This window comes from Bacillus rossius, chromosome 1 (assembly GCF_032445375.1).
Source record: "Bacillus rossius redtenbacheri isolate Brsri chromosome 1, Brsri_v3, whole genome shotgun sequence".
In the NCBI taxonomy this organism is placed as follows: Eukaryota; Metazoa; Arthropoda; class Insecta; order Phasmatodea; family Bacillidae; genus Bacillus; species Bacillus rossius.
The window spans coordinates 161,616,542-161,643,157 of NC_086330.1; the positions used below are offsets into that span (position 1 = coordinate 161,616,542).

Genomic DNA, 26,616 nt, shown 5'->3' on the forward strand with positions numbered 1-26,616 from the left:
ACGTTATTGTCAGATAGCCAAAAATTACATTTTCAAGCATCATTTTTATAAACCATTTCCCAGAGGAGAAACTTCAAAAATAATTAAATTTTGATCTAAATACTGAAACACCCATTATATGACCCCACCAAATTTACAATTTAAAAAATATATATATATATATATTCTTTCAACTTATTCAAACCTTCTCCAAATAATTATCACATTTCACAAACATTTTGAGGTCTCTCTTGACCTTAAAATCTATGAGACGTTAAGCATTAATTAATACACTGAATTGTGCCAGGTTTTGTTATCTAACATCTCCTTTTTTATGATGTAACAAAAAAATTAAAAAACAAAATTGCTAACCAAAAGAGAAATTCATCACAATTGAAGAATGAGAAATTAAAATTTTTTTACACCCGTTACTTTGAAATGTTGAGGCAGTTAAAACTAATAAAAAAACTGTATTCTTGTTTCACATATTTTATTAAAATAACATATTACACTTACTCAAAATACATGTGATGTATATACAAGTCAAGATGTCTGATGAAATCTTGAAACCTTCAGGTTTAAGAAATTAACACTTGTTAACTTCTTTTCACTAATGATCAACACAATAATTAATAATTACACTTTACTCCATTATGTACACAAAACACTGTTTCAGTAAAAAAATTCACAAATATTTCCAGAAGCAGAAGCATTAAGCATTTACAAAATTATTCAAAAATTCATTCGAGCAAATTATGTGGCAACTATTTATATCACAGATAAATTTGAACATTGATTGTTTCATGTTATTCACACTATGTTTAGTTTTACCAAAATATGATTACACATTTGAAAATAATACCCTGTTAATCATCAGTAGTTTAGCATAGGGTCTTAATTTACTTTTACAAAGACAAGGACTGGATAGAAACAGACCAAAACCTCAAAAATTGATTTATACTCAGTCTTGATTCATACAGTTCATAAATGTATGTATTATTTACATAATGAATGTATATTTACATATTCAAAGCCCCAATGCTTTGAATTCCACCAACTACAGTATAAAATTAATTGCATCCCATGTGTACCGTCTTATTGAAACATATTTCACTAATCTTACTACAATGTATTCCATAATTTGTTTTTCAGACTAGAGCATAAGCTGGCTCTTGCAATGTTATACTGAATTTTCAGAAGAAAGCTCCAATTTTTACAGCTTAAAAAATCAGTTCTCCCTAAAAATAAATACTTTAAAAATGTATGTTAAAAAAATTGCAGTACTTGAAATATTTTTTTAAGATGTTTAATATTTTCTTAAACTGAACTTTGGAATGTTAACTGGCAAACTTACAATTTGTAACTGCACAATGCTGATTTCCCAATATCTGCTAACTTTTGTGACTAAACACATAAAAGCTGATTTGACACAGAAATATTGTAGAACAATTTTACATTAATAACACAATAAAGCTCAGCACTGTTATGCAATATGTTTGGACTGTGTTTCAGATGTAAAAAATCTAAATATAATTTCTTTTGAAAGATATATTACATATAAAATCTTGTGGGGGTGGTAGCGGGGAAATAATAAAAACAAAAATCATAGTTTTAATCATGTAAATGTGAGGTATAACATTAAGAGGCAGGCATCGATGTTGGAAACAAGAGTATCAACCCTCACATCGATACCACATCCCCGTGGTGATATACTTACACAGTTAAACACAACTCAAAAAAGGCCCAATAAAATTTTTTTTTGACAAAAATGGCCACACATGAAGTGCATCCTCAACACAAAAAAAAATTGCAGGATTTGACACTTGAAAGCCAATTCTAACAGCTTGATAATTATTTTTAGACTAACCGTATTTTCAAGTAGTTCTGCAAGCATGGCTGCATCTCAATTCCACAGGTTTTTAGTAGACTCCAGATACCATTATTTAATTTTATTCTTCTTTTGTGAAATATTTGTTCAGGCTGCCAAGAAAAAAAAAGGTTTGTCCTGAACACCATCAAGTGTGCATCCCTTGCTGCAACCCTGCCTGCAAGGACATTATATTCTGAAAAAAGTTAGCCTCGTAACATAACGCAAATTGCAATTCTTTACGAACTCAGCCTGGCCAAATGGGAACCTATTTTAAAAAAATGGACACTATGTTACCTGCTCAAAATATTGTTGTTGGTACATTTTATGGTTATGTTTCTAGGAGTCACCAAAATTTTTTTATTCTTGTTACCCGACATGTCTATTTTTGCCATACCACTATAGAGTGAAAAATGTATACTAAACTTATGGTGCTAATTCTATTTCATAAAAAAATGCATGGTATACTTTACTTAAGGGGTGGCGAAATACAGCAACGCTTGTAATTCCATCGGTGCTGTTCACAGGTGGCTTGTTGGTGGAAGGGGACTGGGTGAGGAGGAGGGAGGGGCTCAGGCGACGGGCAGGGCGCCCGACAGCACGAGGCCGAACTGCAGCGGCGTCTGGGGCGCGCGCCCCGCGGCCTGCTCGCGCGCGTGCCTCTTCACGTGCTTGGCCAGGTGGTCGGAGCGCATGAAGCGCCGCTGGCACTCGCCGCAGCCGAACTTCTTCTCGCCCGTGTGGGTGCGCTTGTGGCGCGACAGCTCGTCCGAGCGCGAGAACCGCCGCCCGCAGCACGCCCACTGGCACACGAACGGCTTCTCGCCTGCAACACCGCCGCAGCACCGTCGCTTCAAGGGCCCTCACATGGGGGGAGGTCTTTAGAACACTTGAAAGGGAATGAGAAAATATAAACAATTACAAAATCAAGTTGACATGAAATGGAATATCATCGCGAGTTTCTTTCAAGCTAATACACAAACTTCTAGCGCTAATCGTTATATACAGCTACAGTTGGTTTTGTAACCAATTACTAGACAAAGTGACAAGTGGTCGAGGCCACATCTGAGAATAAAAACTGCTGCAGTCGTCAATAAGTTGTGTTAACAACTCCGAGAAGATGGCTGCAACAAGGCGTGCCAAAACGTCGGGCACATCGAGCCCAGAGGCCAGGTAGTAGTTCATGACACTTGCACCTGAAGCCTAGATGTAGAATATTTATTTTGCAAGAGTTTTTTTTCTTTCTTATTATTTTATGCATACTGTCACCAGTTATGGGGCATTATTTTATTGGCTTCGAAATGGAATACATAGAGATTTCAAGGTGCCCGCCTGGTCAGGGGATGTATTTGTGTTTGGGAAGCGGAATGGTAAGGTAGACGCTCGCTGGTGCTTCCAGCGCGGAATCGCTTCTAAGCGCAAGACCGTGAACTGGCGTGCACTCTTCTCATCGTGCACAGGAAAACAGATTTCAGCGGTAACCATAACATTATATTTAAGGAAAAGGTGTGATGCCAGATCTTGAGTGCTTTCAAGAATTTATACCGGATGTTTCATGCTTAATTATTATTCCTATAACAAGCGTTTTAACCACTTCCATTCTTTTAAAAATATAGTTTGAAAACATAATACGTAAACAGAACTACCCATATGCCCTCAGCGTATTCTTAAACGCATTTCGTACACAGACACCACTCGAATTTCTTGAGCAGTTTTCAATCGCGTGGTTTTACCTGTAGCTCTGCGCTCAGGTCGGCAGGACCTTTAACGTTCACATTAGCTGTACCGGGCTCGTGTCAGCACTACCCTCACTGCTAAGACAACTGCAGAAGCTCACTCAGAGGCACAAGTGAAAACACAGAACCAGCGAAGACTTGGCGGAGGCACGTGTAAAACACACGTGTTGCCGCGCAGCCTGCAATTCAGATGACGCGCATGTGCAATTCATCATCGGAGCCTTTTTTACAGAATGTCTTGTTGCAGGAAAAACAACTGGTGCTCTAGTCAGCAAACTGAACTACCAGCCACGCATCATTAACTTTATCCTCGCAGACAAACGGCATAAACTAGAAAACTAGCTTTGGGTCAACAATGATTAATCAGTCTACCAAAAAACGGCAACATTTCTAAAACGGTAATTTTTTAAGTACATATTCAGCTTACTGCCTTAGCATTTATGAGTTATGAGCAAATTTTGATAATTTTTGCTGTTGTAAGTACAAGTAAAAATGTGGTTTAGGTTTGGTATGCTACATAAATAAAATTCTCGAGAAAATACAATTTTCCTTCGCAGGAAGATATGTTTTAGCATGTCTAGGTGATATAAACTAAAACGAAAGTTAGTAAATCTAGGTTAGGGCATTTAATATACTCAAAAATTCGTGATAATGAATGAAATCTCGCAAAATTGTGTTCATCTCGACTGCAAGTTGCACGAGCCAGCGGCCAACTCGGGGGATGTCGGGGCCAAGCGAGACCAGTGGCGGGCTTAAGAAGGAGGAGGAGGGGGGGGGGGGGGGGGGGGGGAGAGAGAGAAGTGTAATGTTAAAAAAAAAAAAAAAAAAACACCTGCAATTTCAACTGATTCTAGAAGCTGAGTCACCTACGGCTACTTCTGAAGGCCCAGATGTCAGTTAGTTTTAACAGTAACACAATTTTTTTTTTTTAAATACAAGTTTTCAAATTTTATATTTTTAAATTCCCTCTCCCCCGAGTCCGCCACAGAGCGAGACAGCGCGGGCAGCTCACCGGTGTGGGTCCGCAGGTGCGCCTTGAGGTGCGACGACTTGAAGTAGTTCTTGCGGCAGCCCTCGTACTTGCACTCGTAGATGCGGCGGCGCGTGTCGGCGGGGGGCGGCTGCTCGCCGGCCGGCGCCGCGAACACCAGGAAGGAACCGCCGGCCGGGGGCCGCGACAGCACGATGTGCGCCACGCCGCCGCCCGCCAGGATCACGGCCGGCTGGGGCCCGCCCTCGGCCGCCACCGGGAACACGGAGCGCGGCTTGGGCGCGATGGCCACGGGGCTGCCGGCGTCCGGCCCGCTCCTCCTGCCGGCGCCTTCCCGGTTCGTGTCCTTGCTGTGCACGAAGATGCTCTCCTTGCGGCTGCTCATCTTGTACTTGAGGCTCTTCAGGATGTTCTCCTCTGCCATCGGCTGCGCCGTCTTGCTCGGGTTGCACACGCTGCGCCGTTCCTGCACGGTGTCGTCTCGCGCCGTTATCTCCCTCGCGAATGGCCTCGGAGAACAAGTGCCGTCCTTGTTCGCCTTCATGATGACGGACACTGGCATCGACGTGCACGACGGTGCTGGCTTCGGTCTCAACACCTGAAATATCACGTCCTCAGTTAGTTATGTTCCCTTACTAACTATTGATTAAAAGATTATGGTGAACAATTTTACTTGCAAATGTTTCATATATGTTGTCCAGTACTGACTATAATGGCTTTTATTTAATGCAATAATTTTTTATCGTACATACCATTTAAAAATTCTCTGGTGTTTATAGGCATGACCCAAATTCAAATAAATAAAACTACATGAGCTGTTGCTAAAAGTACTGAAAGAGTACGGACTGTGCCAAAAGTTTGGACACTGCTTCCCCCCCCCCCCCCCATTTTTTTATAAACATGCTGTCTGTTGATCGCTGCAAACGTTTCCTGCAGCTATACATGTATACTCCGGTAACATTTGCAAAAATTATTGCATTTATAACTATGATCATGATTCCTCGATATAAGTGTTCGAGCGCGTTTAAACCAGGTAACACCGCGGTACAAGTAGGGTTTTCATGGCTGGTTGATTGTGGGGCGATTAGAGCTCCGCCTGTGTGAAGTGGCGTAACTAGAACGCCATTGTTCTGGGAGCTTCGAGTGTCAAGTTGACCCTGGTGACTCGTCACTGTAAATGAGCGTGAGACCATTCCAGAAGGGGGGGGGGGGGGGTGAGGGGTATACAACTGGAGACGCCGACCTCCGAGGCAGTGAAGTGAGGAGGGCAAGTTACCCCATAGTGAGCGAAGGTGGACAAATAGCGAAGGGCTTCGTGTGCGGAGACTGGTGCACGCCGGTGCTGAGACTGTGGTGGGGATGCGGTGGACGAGTGAGTGGGGCGAGGCAGTGTGACGGGACAGGGGTGCGCGGTGAGAGCCACTGTAGAACCGAGTTGCAGCTGGGAGAGTGGATTGCGGACTTTCTGAAGGAGCGATAGATAATTTAAATTTTAGTTAATTAATTGGGCTATCTTTTTCTAACCTGTTTTGTCACCCGTGAAAGTGTCATAAATTTTCGACCGCTGATTACGACTATTTAAATATTACAAATTTTAATAAAAATTATAACCATTGTTAAATTGACTTATTTTCACACATTTTTTAATATCATATGATATATCATAAATAACATTTAATGAACAGGCAAGCCACAACTAAATAATCAGATAACATGGTTATAGAACCGTTCTATAAAACCAGTACCAGCCAAGTCAAGCATGTTTAACAAAGTGCTACGCGTAGTGATGGAATGCAACTAGTTTACTCCTATCAGAGCTTTGAATAAATGTATGACGTCAATATTGACGGTTCGGAGTGATGAGTTTAGAGTGGAGTACTGTCGGAACTCATGGGAAGGGGTAACAGGGAGAGCCCCGAGAAAACCCACCGACCACGTCAGAGAAGGATTCCGGATCACCTGGTGGGAGGCGCGTGGACTGACGACTAAGTGCGACAAGAATGTCAGCCGTTGCATTCATGGCACGTCGCATGCCAACTATTGTCAGCTCGTTAATTTTGATGTGTAACAACATAGATCTCGGTATACGGCATTTGGTAGGAGTAATTTCGTGAATGGAACGGAAGTAGCATGGAACGGAAAAGTGTAACCACGGTGCTGCCATCTGTGGCAGATGGCGCGAACAAACGTTCACAAAGCAAAAGGGATATTTTATAGTGTTAACTGTTTAATGAATTTTAACAATATGGGTAGTATTTTAATAAAATTCCTTGTCGGAATTCAGGTTCAAAGTCGGGGTTTAGTATTTCTTAACGTCTTTTATTGAAGTTTTTTTCCGCTTTTATCTGAGCTGTTTCATTATATAATTTAAATTTTCAGTCTGCAAATGGAATGATTCAATAGAAGTCGACTTTAGCTGCACCGGCAACGAAATCTAGAGGCGGGTGCAGAAAATACGTGTGATTCGCGCCAAAAAATGTAGTTGATAACAAAATTTGTGTATACTTTCGGCATTATTTTAAAGAATTCTACGTTAAATTTAGGTTTCCGAGTTTCGTATTATAAGTTCATTAGCAAAATGAGATTACATGAATTTACTCGTTCCCCAAGGTTAGATATAACACATCTCTGGCGAGTACTAAAAGACTAGCTCACTTTTTTAAAAACTTATCTTTCAATAACATGAGTGTACTTCACAGCTTTTGCAGTAGCTTTCTTTTTAAAAAAAAATATGCGAGGAAGCATTAGTTTTTCACTTCATCAATACATTACTGTAAAACATTATTTTATATCCGCAGTCATCCACTTTATATAGATGCGCTATCATTACGATAGCATTGATCTCAATGTCAGACTGGCAACTGAGCGAGCATAAACGATGTTTATGCAACGGCCAAGTAGTGCGAGCAAGTGCCTCCTTAGGAGCATATATCACGATCGAGCCATTTTTCGGCCGCCAACTTTTTTTTAGTACCCAGGTCACCACAAGAAAAAAGCCATTTCGATCAAATAATAAAAAAAATATGCGTTGAAATCAATCTTACATTCGCGTCTTAGAAAAATGAATGGTGTCGTCTTATTTGAAAGCTGCATAGAAGTTTAAACCAGAAACACATATCTATCGGGACACTGACTTAACTAAATAAATCTGAGAATATTGATTAAAAAAAGGAACTAATTTCCAACTGATATATCAATTGTCTGGCTTAATTAAGGATATTAATTAGCAGAATATTTAGTACTAAGTTGATTTATATAATTACTTATTAGATTCTTCATTAAACATAATATCCAGCAAATCTACCAAATCAATACATAAACACACTGCTTCAAAAGGAAAACCAGAGTGATTTTTAACGTTAGGACTCAAAGCTACAAATGGAAGTTCATACTTTGAAATTGTTTCGGAGCGCATGCCACAGCAACTCACCTTGTTGGAAGAAGCAGCCTCTCTGCAGAGCCTCTTCCTGATGGGGAGATCGCAATCTTCGCTCTCGGAATCTGATGGCTGTGGTGTCAGTAAACCTTGGATCGGGACTAACTCATCACCTTCTAGTCTTCTCTTCTTGCACACGTCACTAGTTAGCTTCATGTTCATGGATACCAGAGTCCTGACGGCATCCATGTCAACTTTCTTGAAGCACATCTGGAACAAACATCAGTGGTGAAACAACCACGTGACAACTGTTACGTACAGACTGAACTTAAAATTCTTTCTTTTTTCAATGTGATGGGGCAGTCAGTGAATTGACATGCCCAAGACAGAACCAATGGTAATGTTTTGTGTTTAGAGATGAACTGCACAAGTCTGACAAGCAGGGTCGTGACGTCACTTAAAACATAAAGAGCAGTCGACAAACAGATTATTCTCGCGTTCCCCTCCCACATATGCGCCCTAATAGGGTAGGGTGCGAGTAACATTCCAGTTCTCTTGTATTAGACATTCCAGAGCTTATAGTAAACAGAACTGCAAGGGATCGCTCCCTGTTGTTGATTGGGAGGGTATTAGAGCTTCGGCGCCGACCAGAGGCCGGGGCCACCAACCCAGCATAATCGCCTCCTCAGCCCCTCTACCACACTGAGCTAACCAGACACTTGGCTGTGTCCTGTGCCCTAAGACTTTCTCAGCACTACTGGCGCCTTCCCCGATCTCCCACACCACACTGGGACCCCTCAAAACACCCAGTGAACCCGTAGTCCGGTGGAGGTCTAACAAACCTGTTAGCTATCTAGGCTAGTACCGGAGCTGTGTCGTCGCTCACAACGTCGACTCCGCATCGGGTTAGGGAACCCTTGGAGCCCGCTCCAAGCGATCGGAGCACCACTACCAAGTACGAGTCCTACCCAATCAGAATCCAGGGCCTTGGAGGAAACCTCAGCTCGACACCATTCAATCTTTCATGGATTCTTCCCGTACAACTATCAACTTGGCGTCGATTCGGCAGACTGTTCGCCAGCTGCTAACCGACTGCCACTCTTCAGAGTTCCCCCCAGAAAGGTTTCAATCGCATCTGCTGTTGCCCGCAGAATCAGCCACTCCACCATTTCTGGTCCCATACATGCAGTTGAGGATGCACTGCGGCAGGGTTACGCCCGGCATTGTCCTCTTCAGTTAAGGCGATGCTATGACCAGAGGTTGAGGCTACCCATCCCAACATGGTCACAACGATTCGCCCCCAGCAGCGGTGCCCACGTGGAGGCAGAAGATTGCCACTATATATTCGCTATATATTCGCATCCTTGCACCCATTCCGTGAACCTGTTGGATCATGTCTCGGATACTAGAGCCGCCAACAGCTCCGACACCTCAGGAGACAATCACCTTCCCCGCAGGGGCAGGTACACTCCCGCCGCAGTCGACAAACAGCTGGCCAGATGCCACTTGTAGAGTATGTTAAAATTGTTTTCAATTTATGAAGTTATGTTGACTTCTTAAGGATTGGTCTCATACGCCATGATGAAATCTTCATTTTCTTTTCTTCTTAATTATTTTATTTAAGGGCTATGTCTAAAATTTTAATTCGATACCTCCTTTGAAATTGTTTTTCTGCCACAAATATTTTCAACATATATTTACTTAATGCAGTATCATGGTTGTAAAAATATGCGCAAGTCTTCGTGGTCATTTCTTGCGCGACTTAACACCCATGATATATGCACTAAGTGAATATCTTTTTAAGCTATTTTTGACCGATAAACAAAGTGAAGGTATCAAATTAAACTTTAAGTAATAGCCCTTAAATAAAAATAATGACGAAAAACTTAAATTAAAAAATCAACATGACGTGTGATTAAGAATTGTTTCAGGGGCACTACGCAACCCGCGTTAACCTCATAAGATTCAATGCTATTTTCATTTTGCTTATAACTAATCAACTAATATAGATTTCGAAATGATGCTTGCTTGATATGTAAGACAACGATGCTCTTATCAAAGCCCCTTTCTTCAAAAATGTGCATAAATTATGGTTCAAACTTAGACAATACACTTATTCAAATTAGTAAAGATTAGTATTAAACCATAATTTATGCACGTTTTTGAAGAAAGGGGCTTTGATAAGAGCATCGTTGTCTTACATATCAAGCAAGCATCATTTCGAAATCTATATTAGTTAATTAGTTATAAGCAAAATGAAAATTGCATTGTAGTGCCCCTGAAACACTGGAGTGGCCTCTTAAGGACGAGAACATGTCAAAATGGTTAATTTACGCTAGTTGAACAAATATATTCCTAGAAATTAATGAAAAGTATACTAATTGTAAAAGGTTGCCATAACATTAAAAATACAGAAACAAAATGTCTTATAACTTAACTGGCACCTGAATATAAAAATATATATTTAAAAAATTTAAAGTCTGGCAAGATAAGTATAATTATTTGTAACACTAACAAAAGCATGTTACTAAAAATAGATAAAACTGCCTAATATCACACAATGAAAATAGAAGAGCAAATTTACGAAAACCCTGTTTAGGTTAGCTTGGTCGTTAAAACATAAATTACCACGAAATATTTAATTCTCTAGAAACAGTATAATTTCATTTAATTAAATACTTTTGGAATCAACGATTTGAAGGAAAGTTCAACGTACATGGTTATAGACAGTTAAACATGAAATCACAAAAATACAATATAAAAAATTGTATAAAGTATATTTAGTAATATTTTAAAATGAAAATTCCCTCATTTTATACCAAAGCCACAGCGATATCACACGAAGTTTACCAGTCTTCGCGGAGAAAAAAAAACTATTCCCTGAATTTTCCAGAATTTTAATTTTATTTTAAAGTTTCGGGGTTATGATTCATTGCCATGAATTTTGTAAAGGACTGTGGTTTTCTAGTGTCAACTACGTGTTGCTCGCTTGCACTCTTGGGTAAAGGCGCAAGCGACCAACGTCACAGCGGACTTACGTCCCAAGTCCTGCTTTAGTTTATTCACCAACTTCAACTTTGCCCCGATCAACATGTCAGGAGGGTCGTTTGTGTACTGCATCGTGAACACAACATATTGCAGGCCTAATGCAAACATTTATAAACCGACGGAAAATTTCACAATGAACACTTCTACGCATAAAAATACGTAGGTACAGCTATTTCTTGACTTCTGAGTTAAGAGCCACGTCCTTGTAATTAGCGTGTACGGCATTTCGGCATGCCTTGTTGCAGTCATCTTCAAGGGAAAAAGGCTATTTCCCTTGAACATGGCTGCAATAAAGCATGCTGAATCGTCGGGCACGCTATCAATTACAAACATGTGGTCTCTACCCAGAAGCCAATAAGTGACTGAACTCGAAAACCTACTATCCATATATAGACACAAATACAATTTAGAACATTTTGGGATCAGTTTTTAACTGAAATGTAAGTACAACGTACAGGGAAAATTTAATAACAAATCCCTCAAATAGCACAATGCATTAAAAAACTGTGAAAATGTATAATCTTTCTCAAATTATCTGTAAGACATAGCTAATTTAATCTCTTTTGTCTAAAATTATAATAGCATTTTGTGCGGGCGGGCCCCCTCCCCCCCCCCCCCCCCCCCCCCCAACCGAAAATATTTCCTCCCGATATTTACAAGATGGGAACAGGAATTACGTCACAATTGAATAAAACTTCAAAAGCTAATAATTAGGTATGAACTGTCGTGTCAAAATATTAATACATGCAAAATAGAAACCAAAGGAAGAGCTTGGTAGGAAAAGCCAGTAATAGTCTGCTACGTTTTTTAAACTCTGATATAGTTAAAATTTACTTCAAACATATTTAATAACAAAAACTACATACAGCTTAAAATATTTACGCGTTATTTGTTAAATTAAATTTGGGAGGTAATTCTCATGAAATATTAGGTACGAATGTAAGTTGTTTTGTGAGCTAAAATTATATTTAAGGGAGTTGCACCCTTAAATTGGAAACAACATTCTCTTTAAATTTTATAAACAAGTAAAACAAGAATAATTTAAGCGATGTATCATTTAAACGAAATAAATATGATTTAGATGTAATCTAAGAGTAATTTGCGATTTCTAAAGACGAAATTAAATATATTTAATACAACTGTATTCCATGTACACGCAAATCCCATCTAGCTGCACCAATTACTTCACCCGTCTGTAAGATAACTGCCCGCACAGCAGTGTTAGTTCAGCTTTTTGATGTCAGGAAACTAAGTGACCGACTTGGTTTTCATTAATTTAATAAAGCATGTCTTACTTCTTGTGGTTATTAAAATATAATCCCATATAAAATTTTTCACAAACCTTGAAAAAACATTCGAATTGCTGCCTTATTGCAAGGGCTGTATACTCACAAATGAAGCTCTTTACAGTGTTAATGCAACCTATATGTATATTTCAACTTAACCATATAAAAATTTTTTTTGGACAATGCAAATACTCAGAGGAATAATACTAATGACTAAACCAGGAATCGAACTCAGAACTGAGAAGCAAGTGATCTGACCACTCAACCGTGGTAGCTCCTACTATAACTGTTAAAGGTACGCAAAGTTATATTATTGAAGTGAAACTTCTTTTGTTGCGATGGAGTAAAATCTAAAGGCCTAATTTTAATGCAACGTTTTCGTGAAAAATTGTTTTGGAACGATGTGCAGCTCAGGTTGAACCCTGCCACGCTGCAGGGATAGGCGGGTCGCGGTGCTAGGGACCCGCCTGCGCCTGACGCCATCCGACCTCCGACCTGCTAGCGTCTAGTAAGGGAGTGTTTGGGCGGAGGGCAACATAACGGGGTTTGATATTATTGTTGTACACCGTGCCACGGGTCATATTTACACACACACACACATATATTTACAAATATATATATATATATTCTTTCAAGTACGTATTTTTTTTAAAAATTATTTGAGTAAATCAGTATTGTTAAACTGTGTTTTATTAGTATTTTTTTAGCTGTGTAACTAAATATTTTTTTGTTGTGATGCTCATAACGCTTTAGTTTGACTAGGTAATTATTTGTCACGAATTATTATTTGATTAACTAAATTACAGACTATTATAATTATGAGCCCACGAGCGTGTAAATATGTTAAGTCCAACTAAGATTATGATAGTTAAAAGAAGGCTTAAACAAATCTCGTGCGTGGACCATATTTGTTTTATTTTCACTTTGTAGAAATATGATTATAATGTAAAGAATTACCGTGAGATAGGTCCGTGTTAGTTTACGCGTCGCGGAGCGGTGGACATATTGTCATTCTTCCTTCATTCGAAGGCAGAACATTTATAAATTTGCAGTATATCTATGTAGTCTATTGGCAGAAACTTTAGCACTATAACTCATATGATATGGTGATATTTGCGGAACTACAAAATCAGTCTATTAGAATTCTTAAACACATCTACCTATACATAATATAAAATTATTCAAAACTAATTTATTATAATCAATCCTAGCTATGATATTTACTAAATAAATTTTCCTTATGATGTATTTCAACAGTGAGTATAATTTATTGTTAATTAATCATTAATGATTGATCAATACTTATTGATATCCTTAGCTGTTATTTCGTAGTAATACAATTATTAATTAATGTTTATTTAATTATTTATATTTTAATCAAAATACCGAAAAATCCAGCGCTGTGTCATCTTGTTTTTTAAATTGTATATGTGGTTTTGCTGAGTAATACTAAGTAATATTATAAATGTGTTTGAGAATAAAATGTATCAAAGTTGATTTACTTTTTAAAATGTGTAAAAATTGTAGTTAGAAATTATTTTCATGTTATAGTTTGGTTCCTGAAAATCAAAAACATTTTATTGTGAGATTATTTCAACAGTGAGTAATATTTATTTTAAAAAAAATATGATAGTTTTATTAGCTTAGCTAACTATGTTGGTATGGAACGACTTGAAGAATTAATTTTTTTTTACAAAATTAAATTTTATAAAACAATTATATCATTTTTTCATCTAACTCCAGCTCCATGGCTTTAATCCACAAAAGTACAAGTTACAAGTAAATCACCATTTAAGTTGTAAAATAAAAAATAATCTGTGTTCCACAAATGTACTAGTACACAATTGTAAATCCCAGTGAATTTATGCATGTTACAAGTGTTTCGATTTATTTGGAAGAAACAGAACAAAACGACAAACCAATATTGTAACAACATGGTCCGAAAATTCTGCGGCAAGGAGTTGCGGTAATATAACAAGTGTGACTAATACAGAAGTGGGATTAGTACAAAAGTGCGACTACAGTGGAAACTGAAAACATGTTTAGCGCAATATCTGACGCTATCTGTTGGAATGGGCCCATAACTACTAGCAAAACAACTCTTTTGACGTTTATTATGTTAATTTAACTACTTCGGCTAATGGCTTAGTAATGGAAATTTCAACTGAGCGATAACTTATGAAATTAGCAAAATAGAATATTCAAAATTTCTGGCATGCCACACCAGAAATACATAAAGGGAATCAATTATCACAGGTGTGTTTGAAAAATATTAGCTAATGCATTACCTCCAACAATCAGTGTAGCTATGTTGGAATTATATTATGAAAGCTACTATCTAGCAAGTGGGCCCAAAACTACTTTTAAAAATATTAGGTCTCAGTCTCGGCAGTTAGGAGTTTCTTCCCCATTGTTGCGATGACGCGCCGGAAGCCCAACCTTCCTTGGTTCACTAGAAGCGGCGAAGCGACGGACCCCCTCCACAACTATACACCTTCCGGTAGCTGTTGCGTAGCGATTAACACTGCCACCCCCAAAAAAGAATAATTTCAAATGCGCGGGCCCTACAAAAAATAAACTACAATGGCATGTGAGACAGGCAGCACAGCTTGTAACTGCTTCTACGATTCGAATCCACTCTCCTGAATCTAATTAGTTTTATTTCCGCCCCGCACTCCCACAAAACAAAGAAATATAAAACCATGGGTAAATATGTAGTTGGGCGATATTTGTTAAATTTTTTTTTTTTTAAATTCCGAAAATACTTTTAGTCTATGCTGTTTAACTTCCTCTTTTCATAAAACCCGGCGGAGATAAGACATACTAAATACTTTAGGAGATTTCGAATTTTTTAATTTTCATCACAATACCTGTGCATTCATGCGGCTTTAACTTTGTTACTTGTTTACAGTGGCAAAGGAATTGTACCCGCCTCTAACTTAGGTGAGTTTTTAACGTTTCAAATTTTAATGTTTTATTTGTTATTTGGATATTGTTGCGCAAGTAATAAGTAAAAAAAAAAATATGAGAGTTCCTACTGTTCATCCTTTGTCCCATTTTGTTAGGTCAGGTCAGTTACATTATAAATACTTTAAAACTAAACAACCATTAGAATTAATTCATATTATTTTTAATGTCCGCTTAGTTTGAAAGTATTTATAATGTAACTGACCTGACCTAATCGACCATTTTAATTAATTAGGCATTCACGAACACACGGCAAAATAAAAAATTTCGACGGTCGAATGATTGCACAGGTCTTGTATTGCAAAATAAGAACGGCGACATCTCCTAAAGTATTTGTAATTTCTTATCTCCGCCGGGTTTTATGAAAAGAGGAAGTTAAACAGCATAGAAAAAATTTTTTTTTAACAAATATCGCCCAACTACATATTTACCATATGATGTGTGTGTGTGTATATATATATGTGTGTGTGTGTGTGTATGTGTGTGTACTTTGACTAGGGTTGCCAACCGTCCCGTATTGTACGGGATTTCCCGTATTCTGTGACTAAAAGAATTATCCCGTACGTAGGCAGGACGGGACGTGATATTTCCCGTATCTTGTTTAAAGTTCAATTCACACACCAGCATAAAATTGAAAAAGTATTTTCCCGCCTGCGCCGCACCACCTGTTATATGTATTGCGACATTGCGAGGCTCCGTTTACTCCGCAGTTCACTGGCCACCAAATAGTTCATGTTGACGCCGACAGGTGGCATCACTCGTCCGCGCTTAGTCTGTTATGTTTATGTTGATATTGTGTTGAGTTGAAAACGAATAAAGTTGAGTACATCGGGTAAAGTTGAGTTGAAAAAAAAATGTGCGATTCGCCACCGCGAAAAAAGAAACGGCTGTGCGTTTATTTAGTCCGATGGGAACATAACTATAAGTGGTTAAAATGTAATGATAATAGTTGCAAAGCCAAATGTGTACTTTGCAAAAGAGAGTTTTCAATAGCACACGGCGGCGACAACAATGTTAAAAAGCATGCTTCAAAATTGTTACATAGAAACACGGTTCAACAAGCAAATGCGAGTGAAAAAACTAAGATAAACAGTTATTTCGTAAAACAAGGCACTAACGATCAAAATTCTGTTGTAGCATCTGAACTAGCTCTATGTTATCACCATACGAAGCATGGTTTAAGTTATAACAGTTTTGATAGTAATACAAAATTGATACGGCATGTTGTTCAGTTTTTTTGTGAAACATTGTTTTTTGTATCTTGCATGTTGTATATTGTGTACTTTATACCCAAGATGACATTTAATTTAAAGTTGGGTTTGTTTGGTGAAATGAAAAATGAGAAAATATATCTTAAGCATACATTTATTCAGATATATATTTTTTTAAGTTGCTTGTTATGGTGTCCCTAGGGGTGGTTCTAAACTAAGGGGGGCGGGGAAGGGCTAAGTGTCTTTAGCAACCTCCCTTTCCCGCACTTTTTTCCTGATCACATTTTGCATTGGAGAGAGTTGAAGTTAGTTTACCAATGTTCAATCACATATGAGTTGTCTGGAATTTTTATTATTTGTTAACTAAAAATATCTTTATATATTAAATTCATCACTCAAAAAGATTATTAGGCGAATACAAAAAATTTTAATAATTCAACAAGGTGCATAATTTATTTTCAGATACAAAAATTGCTAAAATAGCAACAATTTGCATCTAAAAATTCAAAATTTCCCGGGGGAGGGCCCCCGGACCCCCCGTTCTATTAGATGGGGTTCAGTGTCCCTTATGGTCAGGGTGAAATAGTTGGTAACCCTAACTTTGAAACTGCTGTGGAAAATAACTAATCATTGGTAGTAAACGTATCACAATTGTTTGTAAAATGACAAACTAAGTTTTTATCGAATCTTAAATAATAGTCGTATTAGTATGATATGACCACCAAATAACATTTAATAATTTCTGTGCCCCTTTTGTCAACATTTTCTTGTGTAACATGCCTAAAAACTCATATTGGTTTAAACGTTTTAGTAATCATATTATTACAATTTTTGATTACTAACTGTATTTTCGTTAGTGATTTTTTTTTTTTACTTAGGTATTGAAGTGTAACATCTTAACACTCGGTACAACGCATTTTTGATAGGAGTAATTTTGTAAATAGAACGGAAATTTGTATTCACGGCGCTGCCATCTGTGAGAGATGACGCGGATCAAAGATCACAAATCCAAAGGGAACCTTTATTGTGTTAATTGTTTAATGAATTTTAACAAAATGGTCAGTATTTTAATAAAATTCATTGTCGGAAAGAAGGTACAAAGCTGGGGTTTAGTGTTTTTTTTTCAAGTCTTTTTCGCTTTTATCGAAGTCATTTCATTATATAGTTAAAAATTTCGGTCTGCTAATCAAATAATTCAATAGTCGACGTAGCTGCTTCGGTAGCGAGTTCTAGCGGCAGGCGTGGAAACTATGTATAGTTGAAAACATAATTTGCGTATATTTATCAAGTGCGGCATTATATTAAAGAATTCTACGTAAATCTCTCATCCAAGTTTCGTATTATACGTGTATTTGCAACATGAGAACAATAAATTTGCTCGTTACCGAGGTTAGGTGTTACACATCTCTGGAGAGTATCGACAGACTCGCTTACATTGTTTTGATTTTATTATGCCACCAACTTAAGTCAATATTTTTAATGAAACAGAAATTAAGATTTTACAAATAGCTTGGTGGAACTGTTAACGCAAAACTCATAAACGCGTATAAAAAACCAGCATTCACTCGTCATAATTTCACACATAAAACCTTCACGACATAAATATTATTTTGCAACTAAATGATCCAAGTGTGTGTATATATAATTTTTTTTGCAAATGAACTCAACATACTAAAATAATTTATTTCAACGTCTTGACATTTCCATAAAAACTTTTGATACTTTTTTTCCAACAAAAGCTTTGTTGCGTGTTTTTAAATTAACCGTTTACCTTTAAATAACTAATGCTAGACAATTCAAGTTATTAATAAAACTGAACTGTAAAGATGATAGTGAATTGGCTGCCTGCACCGTTGAGGTAGTCATAAAAATTTAATAACAATTTTTTTTTATATGAATGAGGGCACTTAAATTTACATCGTTTAGTTACCGTGTATTAGTGATTTACCATGAACGTACTCGGGAAAAACAAAGAACAGATGTTCTCCAGCAGTACGAAAAACCGTCCATAGATAGCGCTAGTCGTTGCGGACGTGTGGAGTGGTTCAAATTGCGTCCATCCAATATCAAACATACTTTTCATGTTTTCAGCGAGGGGAGACAAAGGGGAGATGTATATAGACCGTAAATTAAGACAAAGACTAATCTGAGTTATCAATCAGTGCCAGATATTCAGTTTTTTTACAGCATTTCGTGAAACGAAAAATATTTGACGTAATACGTGGCAACGAAATGTATCAATTATTAAAAAATATATATTTTAAGGCCCATTCATATAAGTGCTGCACGCCTTAAACCAGGTTTTTTAAAGCACGTAAACAAAGGTTCTTAAGACAGATCACATTAAAAATTACACTAAGCTGGTAACATTATTTTGAAAAGAAATCCAGTGATTAACGAGGGCAGCCACACTAAACTGTAAGTTACGTGTGTAGAAGTCTGAAACAAAACTGACTGAATACTAAATCAATTCGCCATAAGAGAAATGAAATAGAATACGAATAAATGTTTGCTTAGTGTTTCTTTATTTATGCAAACTTCTTGCTCTAATATGCTGTCAGTTGCAACAGGTGTAATACGTGCTGTGTTTCAGTCAGTGTTTGTGGAGTTATTTACACGAATACTAAGTCTAAATGGTGCATTAAGACAAATCAATAATGATTGCAATAAAATAAGCAACACATGAAAAAGTGACGTGTTAATAAATGAGTTAAAATTGATTTTTTTGTACTTACATCTTGTTCCGGCGGAGGGGTGGAAGGCGGGGACAACACCATTGTTTCTTCTGACTCCATCGCTGGCCCGACGTTGATTTTACCTCAGTTTCAAGCTATATCCCTCACTCGCCTTTTCACCACACACGTTAAACACGAACACCGGACTGAGCTGCACCTTACCCATCCGCACCATGTTATTGTGAGGTTCCGTGGATGTGTGTTTGGGGGCCGCGGCTCGGTTGCACGCGACCTCCAGTTGGGGCGGCGGCCGCAAGCCAATGGCGGCCGGGGGCTCGGCGCGGCGGGCCAATAGCAACCCGGCCATGCAGCTGCTGTCCTCGTGATCAGCGGCGTGCTGTTCACGTGCACACGGCCTGACGGGTCCGTGAACGTGACGTCAGCGCCGGCCAGCCAGGGAGGGGAAGGCATTGTCATCAAGAGGGGAGTGGCGGCAGTCGAGTGCCTACGTCAACCATGGCGTCACCTGTATCGATCTATCGATCTACCCGCCCTTCCTGTAGCCATGCAACTGCGCCAGCTTGTAGCTTCTGTTTTGCTGCGTTCCTGAAGTGCGTGCAAACCTTCTTGGGAAGTATACCTACTAAAAAAAACAACACTTAAACTTGTGGGATGAATTCCGCGAGACATCCTCGAATATGTCCAATGACGCTCAAAACACACGCTACAATTTTCCCAGTACCCGAGAATATTATAAACAACTACCTTCAATCCTTGTTTTACCACGATCGTCAATGAAAATGTGAAAATTGTGAGTTTTGTAGTAGAGGGTTTTGTGGAAGGGTGAAGTAGGGGGTAGAGATTTATTTAATTTATGTGTTTATTTGAAAATTTGTCTTCCTAATCCTACATATTGCAGTGACACAACTCAATAACGCATGGGTGAGGAAATGTGTACAAAAAGGGTATTTCATAAAAATTAAACTTCGATCTGCGCATTCCCTTGGCTAATTAGCAGTAAGACGAAACGCAACACTTAAGTGGCGAAGTTCCTCAAGACTTATTTTCATACTAGAAATGATAGGAATGCTATTTGAACGTTTATATTTGAAAAGGGGGGGGGGGGGGGGCATAACTTTTTTTTTAGGTATCGCGTTAACGCAATAAATGCATAAAAATAAAAATTGTGGTTTAAGATTTTAACTACATAATAAATAAAAACATCGGAATATTATCTTAACTACATTTCACAACGTTAAAATAAAAGTAAGAAATATTTTAAATTATTTATTTATTCTGGCAACTGGCCATTTGCAAGGTTCCAACTCTATCTCCTCTCTTGTGGATAAAGTCGGGATAATTTAATAAAATTAAATATAAGTACGTCACTTCGTATATAAGTATGTCTTACTCCACTGCTTTTATCCAAAACGTAAGTTAAATTTTTTAAATGTTTAATATTTAAGTGCTTGCTCATTTATTATAAGATGCAGAATCCTTTTAAAACTTAAGTAACTTTTAAAGAAATAATTTATAAAGCTACTAATATAAAAATGCCCGTTCTATTTGAATAACGCACATCTAGTGACATCTAGCTATTTCACACACAACTGCACAAAGTTGTTTACCCTTCGAACAGATAGCGCTGCTCAAGATTTCATTTTGTCTTTTTAGGTTTGTGTTACGATACACTTACTTTACAGTTTTCACTATTGTATCTGAAGTGAATTGGCATAATCGTAAAATATAGAAACGAAATTATGAACCTAACAAACTAAATAATGACAATACTGGTATGGGGTTGTATCGCACTAAATTTACCCATTTACCCACGTCCCTAAATGCAAACAATATGATGGATAGGTATTCAATATTATACATTTATTATACAAACTAGTCCAAAGGGTAATTATTAAATTTACTTTTACGCGAAACCTATTTTTTAATCAGAAAATTAATAGAAACAGTAAAATTCAGGAGAGAAAGAAAAATAAAACAGGAAATTAGTGCAAAAATAAGTTAATAATGCACCGAAGCTGTCTTAGCGTGTCTTGTAGTTCTTTAAATCCACAAGAGGTAGCGCTACCAGTCACTTTGCTTGGGCTAAGGGAAGTTAACTAAACAGAATTATCGTTTGTTTTTTTAATTCTGCCGTAAAAGGGTTGATGGTTTGATGCCGGGTGGGGGATGGAAGGAAGGAATTAAAATACGACTAAAAAGAAGTGGAAAAAAAATTAAATTTAAGGTCCGTCTACAATTGCAAGAACAGATCGCTGACTGGCCAACATGACCCTCTTACCTCATAGGTAGTGTTGACAAAGATCCGAATTTCCCTTAATATCCGAATACATTGTTAAATTTGAATTTTTTTTCCAATATGTCCCCTTTTGTAGCATAGAAGAACACTTATTATAATTGCTATTTTTGATTACAGTTTCAAAATAGTAAACAGAAAATAACGGACAATGTGGTAAGAACAATAAGGCAAGAAAACATAGACAAAATATTGATTAGTGCTGTCCATTTTCGACCGGCGCTTTTCAAAGGCCGGAAACACGAATATAAATTGTTATAATTTAATTAATAATGTAAATATGAGCTAATAAATAAAACTGAATTTAATTAATTGGGCTATTCTACAGGACCAGTTTTCTCCACTCGTAATATAACGATTACAATTTTGCTCTTCAACTTTATCAAGACTTCAAGCGAACCATAAAATCACAGCAATGTTAAGCTAGTAGCTGGGAAAGAAGATCAGTCTTCAAGTATACTCGCTGGCCTATACAAAGGAGTAGAGGGCTACCTGGTCACAATGATTACCTACCTACAAAGCAAATTATTATGCTTTTAGAATTATGTGTCCGCTCATTATTTTCAACTAGTCATAATGTAACTACCATTAATTGTTTATGTAGGTACGGTTTCATAAATCTAATGTGTTTATTTAATGATTTTCATAAACTTAATTACCAATTTCTATTTCAACGCTCGCGTGAACTAAACATGTAAGCGTGTGGTTTGCAGTTTGTGGTATTATCAAAAAGTTATTTATTTTAAGTCAGTATGAAATTTTTTTTTAGGGGGTTTTCCCAAAATTTTACATAGTTTATTATTTCCCTGTTTAGGGAAGGTAAAAGTTTTATGGATTAATGATACATCCTAACCACGAAACGTTTTTCTACAAGTGATAAATACTAACGGTTAAACAAAACTGTATAACACCATATCATTTACGTTCTTCAAGTGATACTTGCAGTGGGAAAGATTGACGGGAATCATTATTTTAACATACGCCATTGCTAGTTTAAACTTTATGACATTGAGTGTCTGTTTTTTTGGGGTTTCTCTATGACAAAAAGTTCAAACTTGCAATGGCGAATATCAAAAACAAATATTAATATCACACGATGCCATGCTCTCAATTTATACTAGATATAAAAATAAATTGCATTTAAAGTTATCGAAACCATTTAATAAATTAATACTTATTGACTTGACGAAAGCTTTTAAAAACAACGAATGATGGTGATATGATGAATTTATTCAAACTCATTAGCAAAAACACGACATCAAATAACAAAATAATTTAGGATAGTCCCAAAAAGAAAAGACATCACTGTGGCCATTCATTATTCGCAAAAATATTTCCAGACCTGCTGTACGTTAAAACTTTGTATCATTGTCTTTGCTTCGTGGCTAGCTGGGTTTAATTCAGGTATATGTCTGCTGTCAGCACAACAAATCACAGGATTGCGGGAGCAAACGTGGCCTGAATGGCCCGGCAATGGGTTTTCTTGCAGGCGGCCGCCATTAAACTTGAACAGTCGCTAGCGCAACCGTGCCTAATTGCAGTCCAATGAGCTATCGGATTTTTTTCCCGCGAAAAATACACACCCCTACACATCACATCTTGCTTAAGAATGACAAAGAATTCAAACTTTGTTTCGAAATTCGCTTTGCCTTTTGTAAGTCAATCTGATTGATCTTACTTTCTTTACGCTTACTTAAAACTAATAATGTGGCCTGGATCTTTAAATTTCGTCGAAACGAACTCTTATATATATATATATATATCGTGGTTTTACGAACTGCAATTTTATGAACGTACTATGTTACGTAGGTGTTGTAGATAATTGAGAATTTAGCTATTTGCATTGCCTTTATTGCATTTGGATTTTTAAAAATAGTTTAAAAATAAATTGGTTATCTCGACAGTAGCTGTACCGGCAGTGAGCGATAAGTAATAACACTATGCAAAATGATTTTTTTATGATTTTCTGATCCCAGGTGTTCCTAAAGTAGATATTTTTTGCACTGATTCCAGATCTGCAATCCGTTTTTCCTATCACGTACAGTATTTTTGCAAATTGAGGAAACTTATTTTTTATTTAAACGTGAATTTTACAAAGGGAATTTTCATTGCGAAGGTGAAATTTTATTTTGATTAGAGGAAATAGTTGGCAACACTTGTTACATCCAGCTGGCTTTAGGAGAGAAACAGTAATTCATTGTTTACATGCAGTGTGAGGTTATATTTGAGAAATGAGTTCCCGTAAGAGTTTAAATAACCTAAACATGTTCTGTTATATTTTCTGTGGTTATGTAACTGCTAAGAAAATACAAGAAACCAGTAGTTTTGTGATAAATGTCAATCATGCTTACTTCGGCATAAAACTGGGCCTCGCACAAGATATGTCGTACATGTTTCGAGAGACTACTGAGACTGTGGAAAAATGGTGCAAAAAATCACGCCCTTTGTAATTCCAATGGTATGGAGTGAGCCGCAAAATCATTTTAACGACTGTTATTTCTGTACGGTTAACTTTCAAGGTCATAACACAAAAACTAGAAGGACATACAATATCCGAACATTCATTCGGCCATACTACCAGTTATGCATTGTGAATCTCTTGCTATCCCAGTTCCACGTCCCGTTTTCGAAAATGTGCTACAGCGAGCTGTTCAGAAAATGAATGTGATAATGCTGATGAATACAAGTCCGAAGAAAATTCTGCGCCAAAATTATTCCCTCAGAATGAACTTAACGATTTAACTCGTGACTTAAATCTGACAAAGGATGCTGCTCAATTACTTGGATCAAGGTTGATAGCAAAAAATCTCCTACTACCTGGAGTTTCGTTCTCTTGGTATAGGACTCGGGAGAAGGAATTAATAAAATTATTTAAAGAAGAAGACTCTCTGGTTTATTGTTGTGATATTGAGGGTTTATTGAATTTCTTTAACGTCACTTACAATACAAGTGAGTGGAGGTTATTTATAGACTCGTCCAAAAATAGTCTCAAAGGTGTTTTTTTATATAATGGAAATTTCTTTGGTTTATTATCCATTGCGCATTCAGTGCATCTCAAGAAAACATATGAAAATCTCAAAGTTCTGCTAAAATGAATGAACTATGGAAAAACATTATTGGACAATTTGCGGTGATTTAAAAGTTGTTGGTATGCTACTTGGTCTACAATCTGGCTACACTAAAATGCCGTGTTTTATTTGTTAATGGGACAGCAGAGCCAAAGAAAAACACTGGAGGCAGACAGACTGGCCCAAAAGAAAAACCCTACAACCCGGTTCACAGAACATAATAAATGTATCTACCACTTGTTCAACAAAGCAAGGTACTATTACCTCATATTCACATTAAACTCGGATTAATGAAGCAGTTCACTTCGAAAAGAAGGTGACTGCTTCCAGTATTTGATAACAAAATTTCTGACAATATCTTATGGGAAACAGAAAGAAGGGGTCTTTGTGGGACAGCAGATCAGAAAATTAATAAAAGACAGTATGTTCGATAATACAATGAATCATGTAGAAAAAAAGTCCTTGGTGTCTTTTTAAAAAGTTGTGGCCGACCTTTTAGGTAACAAAAACATCCAGAGTAAAAAATAATTGTTAAAGAAATGTTGAAGGATTTCATGAAATAAGGATGAAACATGAGTGTGAAACTTCACGTTTTACATTCACATATTGATTTTTTCCCTACGAATCTCGGCGATGTAGGTGAAGAACAAGGAGAACGTTTTCACCAGGACATAAAGGACATGCAAAAGAGATACCAGGTACGTGGTGGACTACTGCTTCATGCTTAAAAGATATGGCACTTCTGAAGGAAGACAATCGAGGAAGAGAAGTTTCGACCCACGTCAGACAGATCTTGAAGTGAAATCAGCGAAGATGAATTAAATTGTCAGATACCGTTGTGTTTTCGTAACAATAGTAGAATTTTTAAGTGAGTATAATATACTATACTATTGTCCACTGTAATGCAAGTGCACTGGAATTTCATACTGGGTTATAAAATACACGATTTATAAATAAAACTCAAATTGTTTACTGTCCAAAAATTTCATTTGCTTAAGGGTTTATATTTACCCCTGGTCTGAACAAGCTTGGTGAAAACCAACTTAATTTTAAGTTTTCAGCAAATTTTTCTCTTGCAACGTAACATTTTTAATGGTTTCAGTTATATTAATTCATTTACATTATTATCTAAATTATGTGCCACAATCGTCATTATAAACAAAGTATTAAAGAAGCTATGCGCAATTTAGCATCCGAAAACTTCTTGTTCAGGCCAGGGGTGTCTTACTGCCCCTTCAAAAAAACAACTCAAAATTGAATTGTATAAAAACCTTACGTGATGCAGGAAAAGTAAAATCATATTTGACATCAGCATAAAGAAATTTATAAAATCACTTTACAGTCTCAAAACATCGTTCCAGAAAATCTAAAATGTCGATGTTTACATTTCCGTTTAAATAAGTATAATAATATCTGCATCCAACAAAATGTCAAACAAATTTCATACACCGCCATTTTTTTTAAAGGGAACAGAAATATTCATGTAAAATTACAGATATTTGTAAATTAGTACATTTACGTTAAACAACTGTATTACTACAAAATAGTGTTTGCAGTTATACTGGTTTCGGATTCTTACCCGGACATTTATGCTTTGTGTTGTCTCAGTACCTCCAATGGTTAAAGAAATTTGAAAACCGTTCCCTGAATAGCTTTCCAAAATTAACTGCGCATATTTAAAAGCATTGTACACGCACTGGACACGTAATGTACACGCGATGTACACACACAATGTACACGCAATGACCACGCAATGAATGCAATAATCACGCATTGTACACGCAATGACCACGCAATGTACACGCACTGGACACGCAATGTACGCACTGGACACGCAATGTATACATAGGACAAGCATTTAACGAAAAGTACGGACATTTGGATGAAAAGTCTACAAAAAGGAAGCACATTCAAGAAAAGGAAGCACATCCGGAAGCATATTCGACAAAAAAGACGCACATTTTGAACTTAAATTTAACAAAAAAGGATGCACATTTAACGAAAAGGATGTACATTTTCACAAACATTCAACTCAGTAGGAGTTCTCTGTTTTTGAGCAAGAATAGAGTTCTAGAACAAGCCAGAATTTGTTTTTTTT

General features: G+C 37.1%; 1 protein-coding gene across 1 annotated transcript; it reads right to left on the reverse strand.

Moving 5' to 3' along the window:
* Nucleotides 1-442: 442 nt before the first annotated feature.
* On the reverse strand, nucleotides 443-19,515 carry LOC134546365 (zinc finger and SCAN domain-containing protein 10-like). The gene is made up of 4 exons (XM_063389157.1): nucleotides 19,197-19,515; nucleotides 8,004-8,219; nucleotides 4,595-5,171; nucleotides 443-2,672 (listed from the first exon to the last, which is right to left on the reverse strand). The coding sequence occupies exons 1-4, from the start codon at nucleotides 19,254-19,256 to the stop codon at nucleotides 2,419-2,421; spliced, it is 1,107 nt and encodes a 368-aa protein (XP_063245227.1). The 5' UTR covers nucleotides 19,257-19,515; the 3' UTR covers nucleotides 443-2,418.
* Between the last annotated feature and the right edge of the window lie 7,101 nt (nucleotides 19,516-26,616).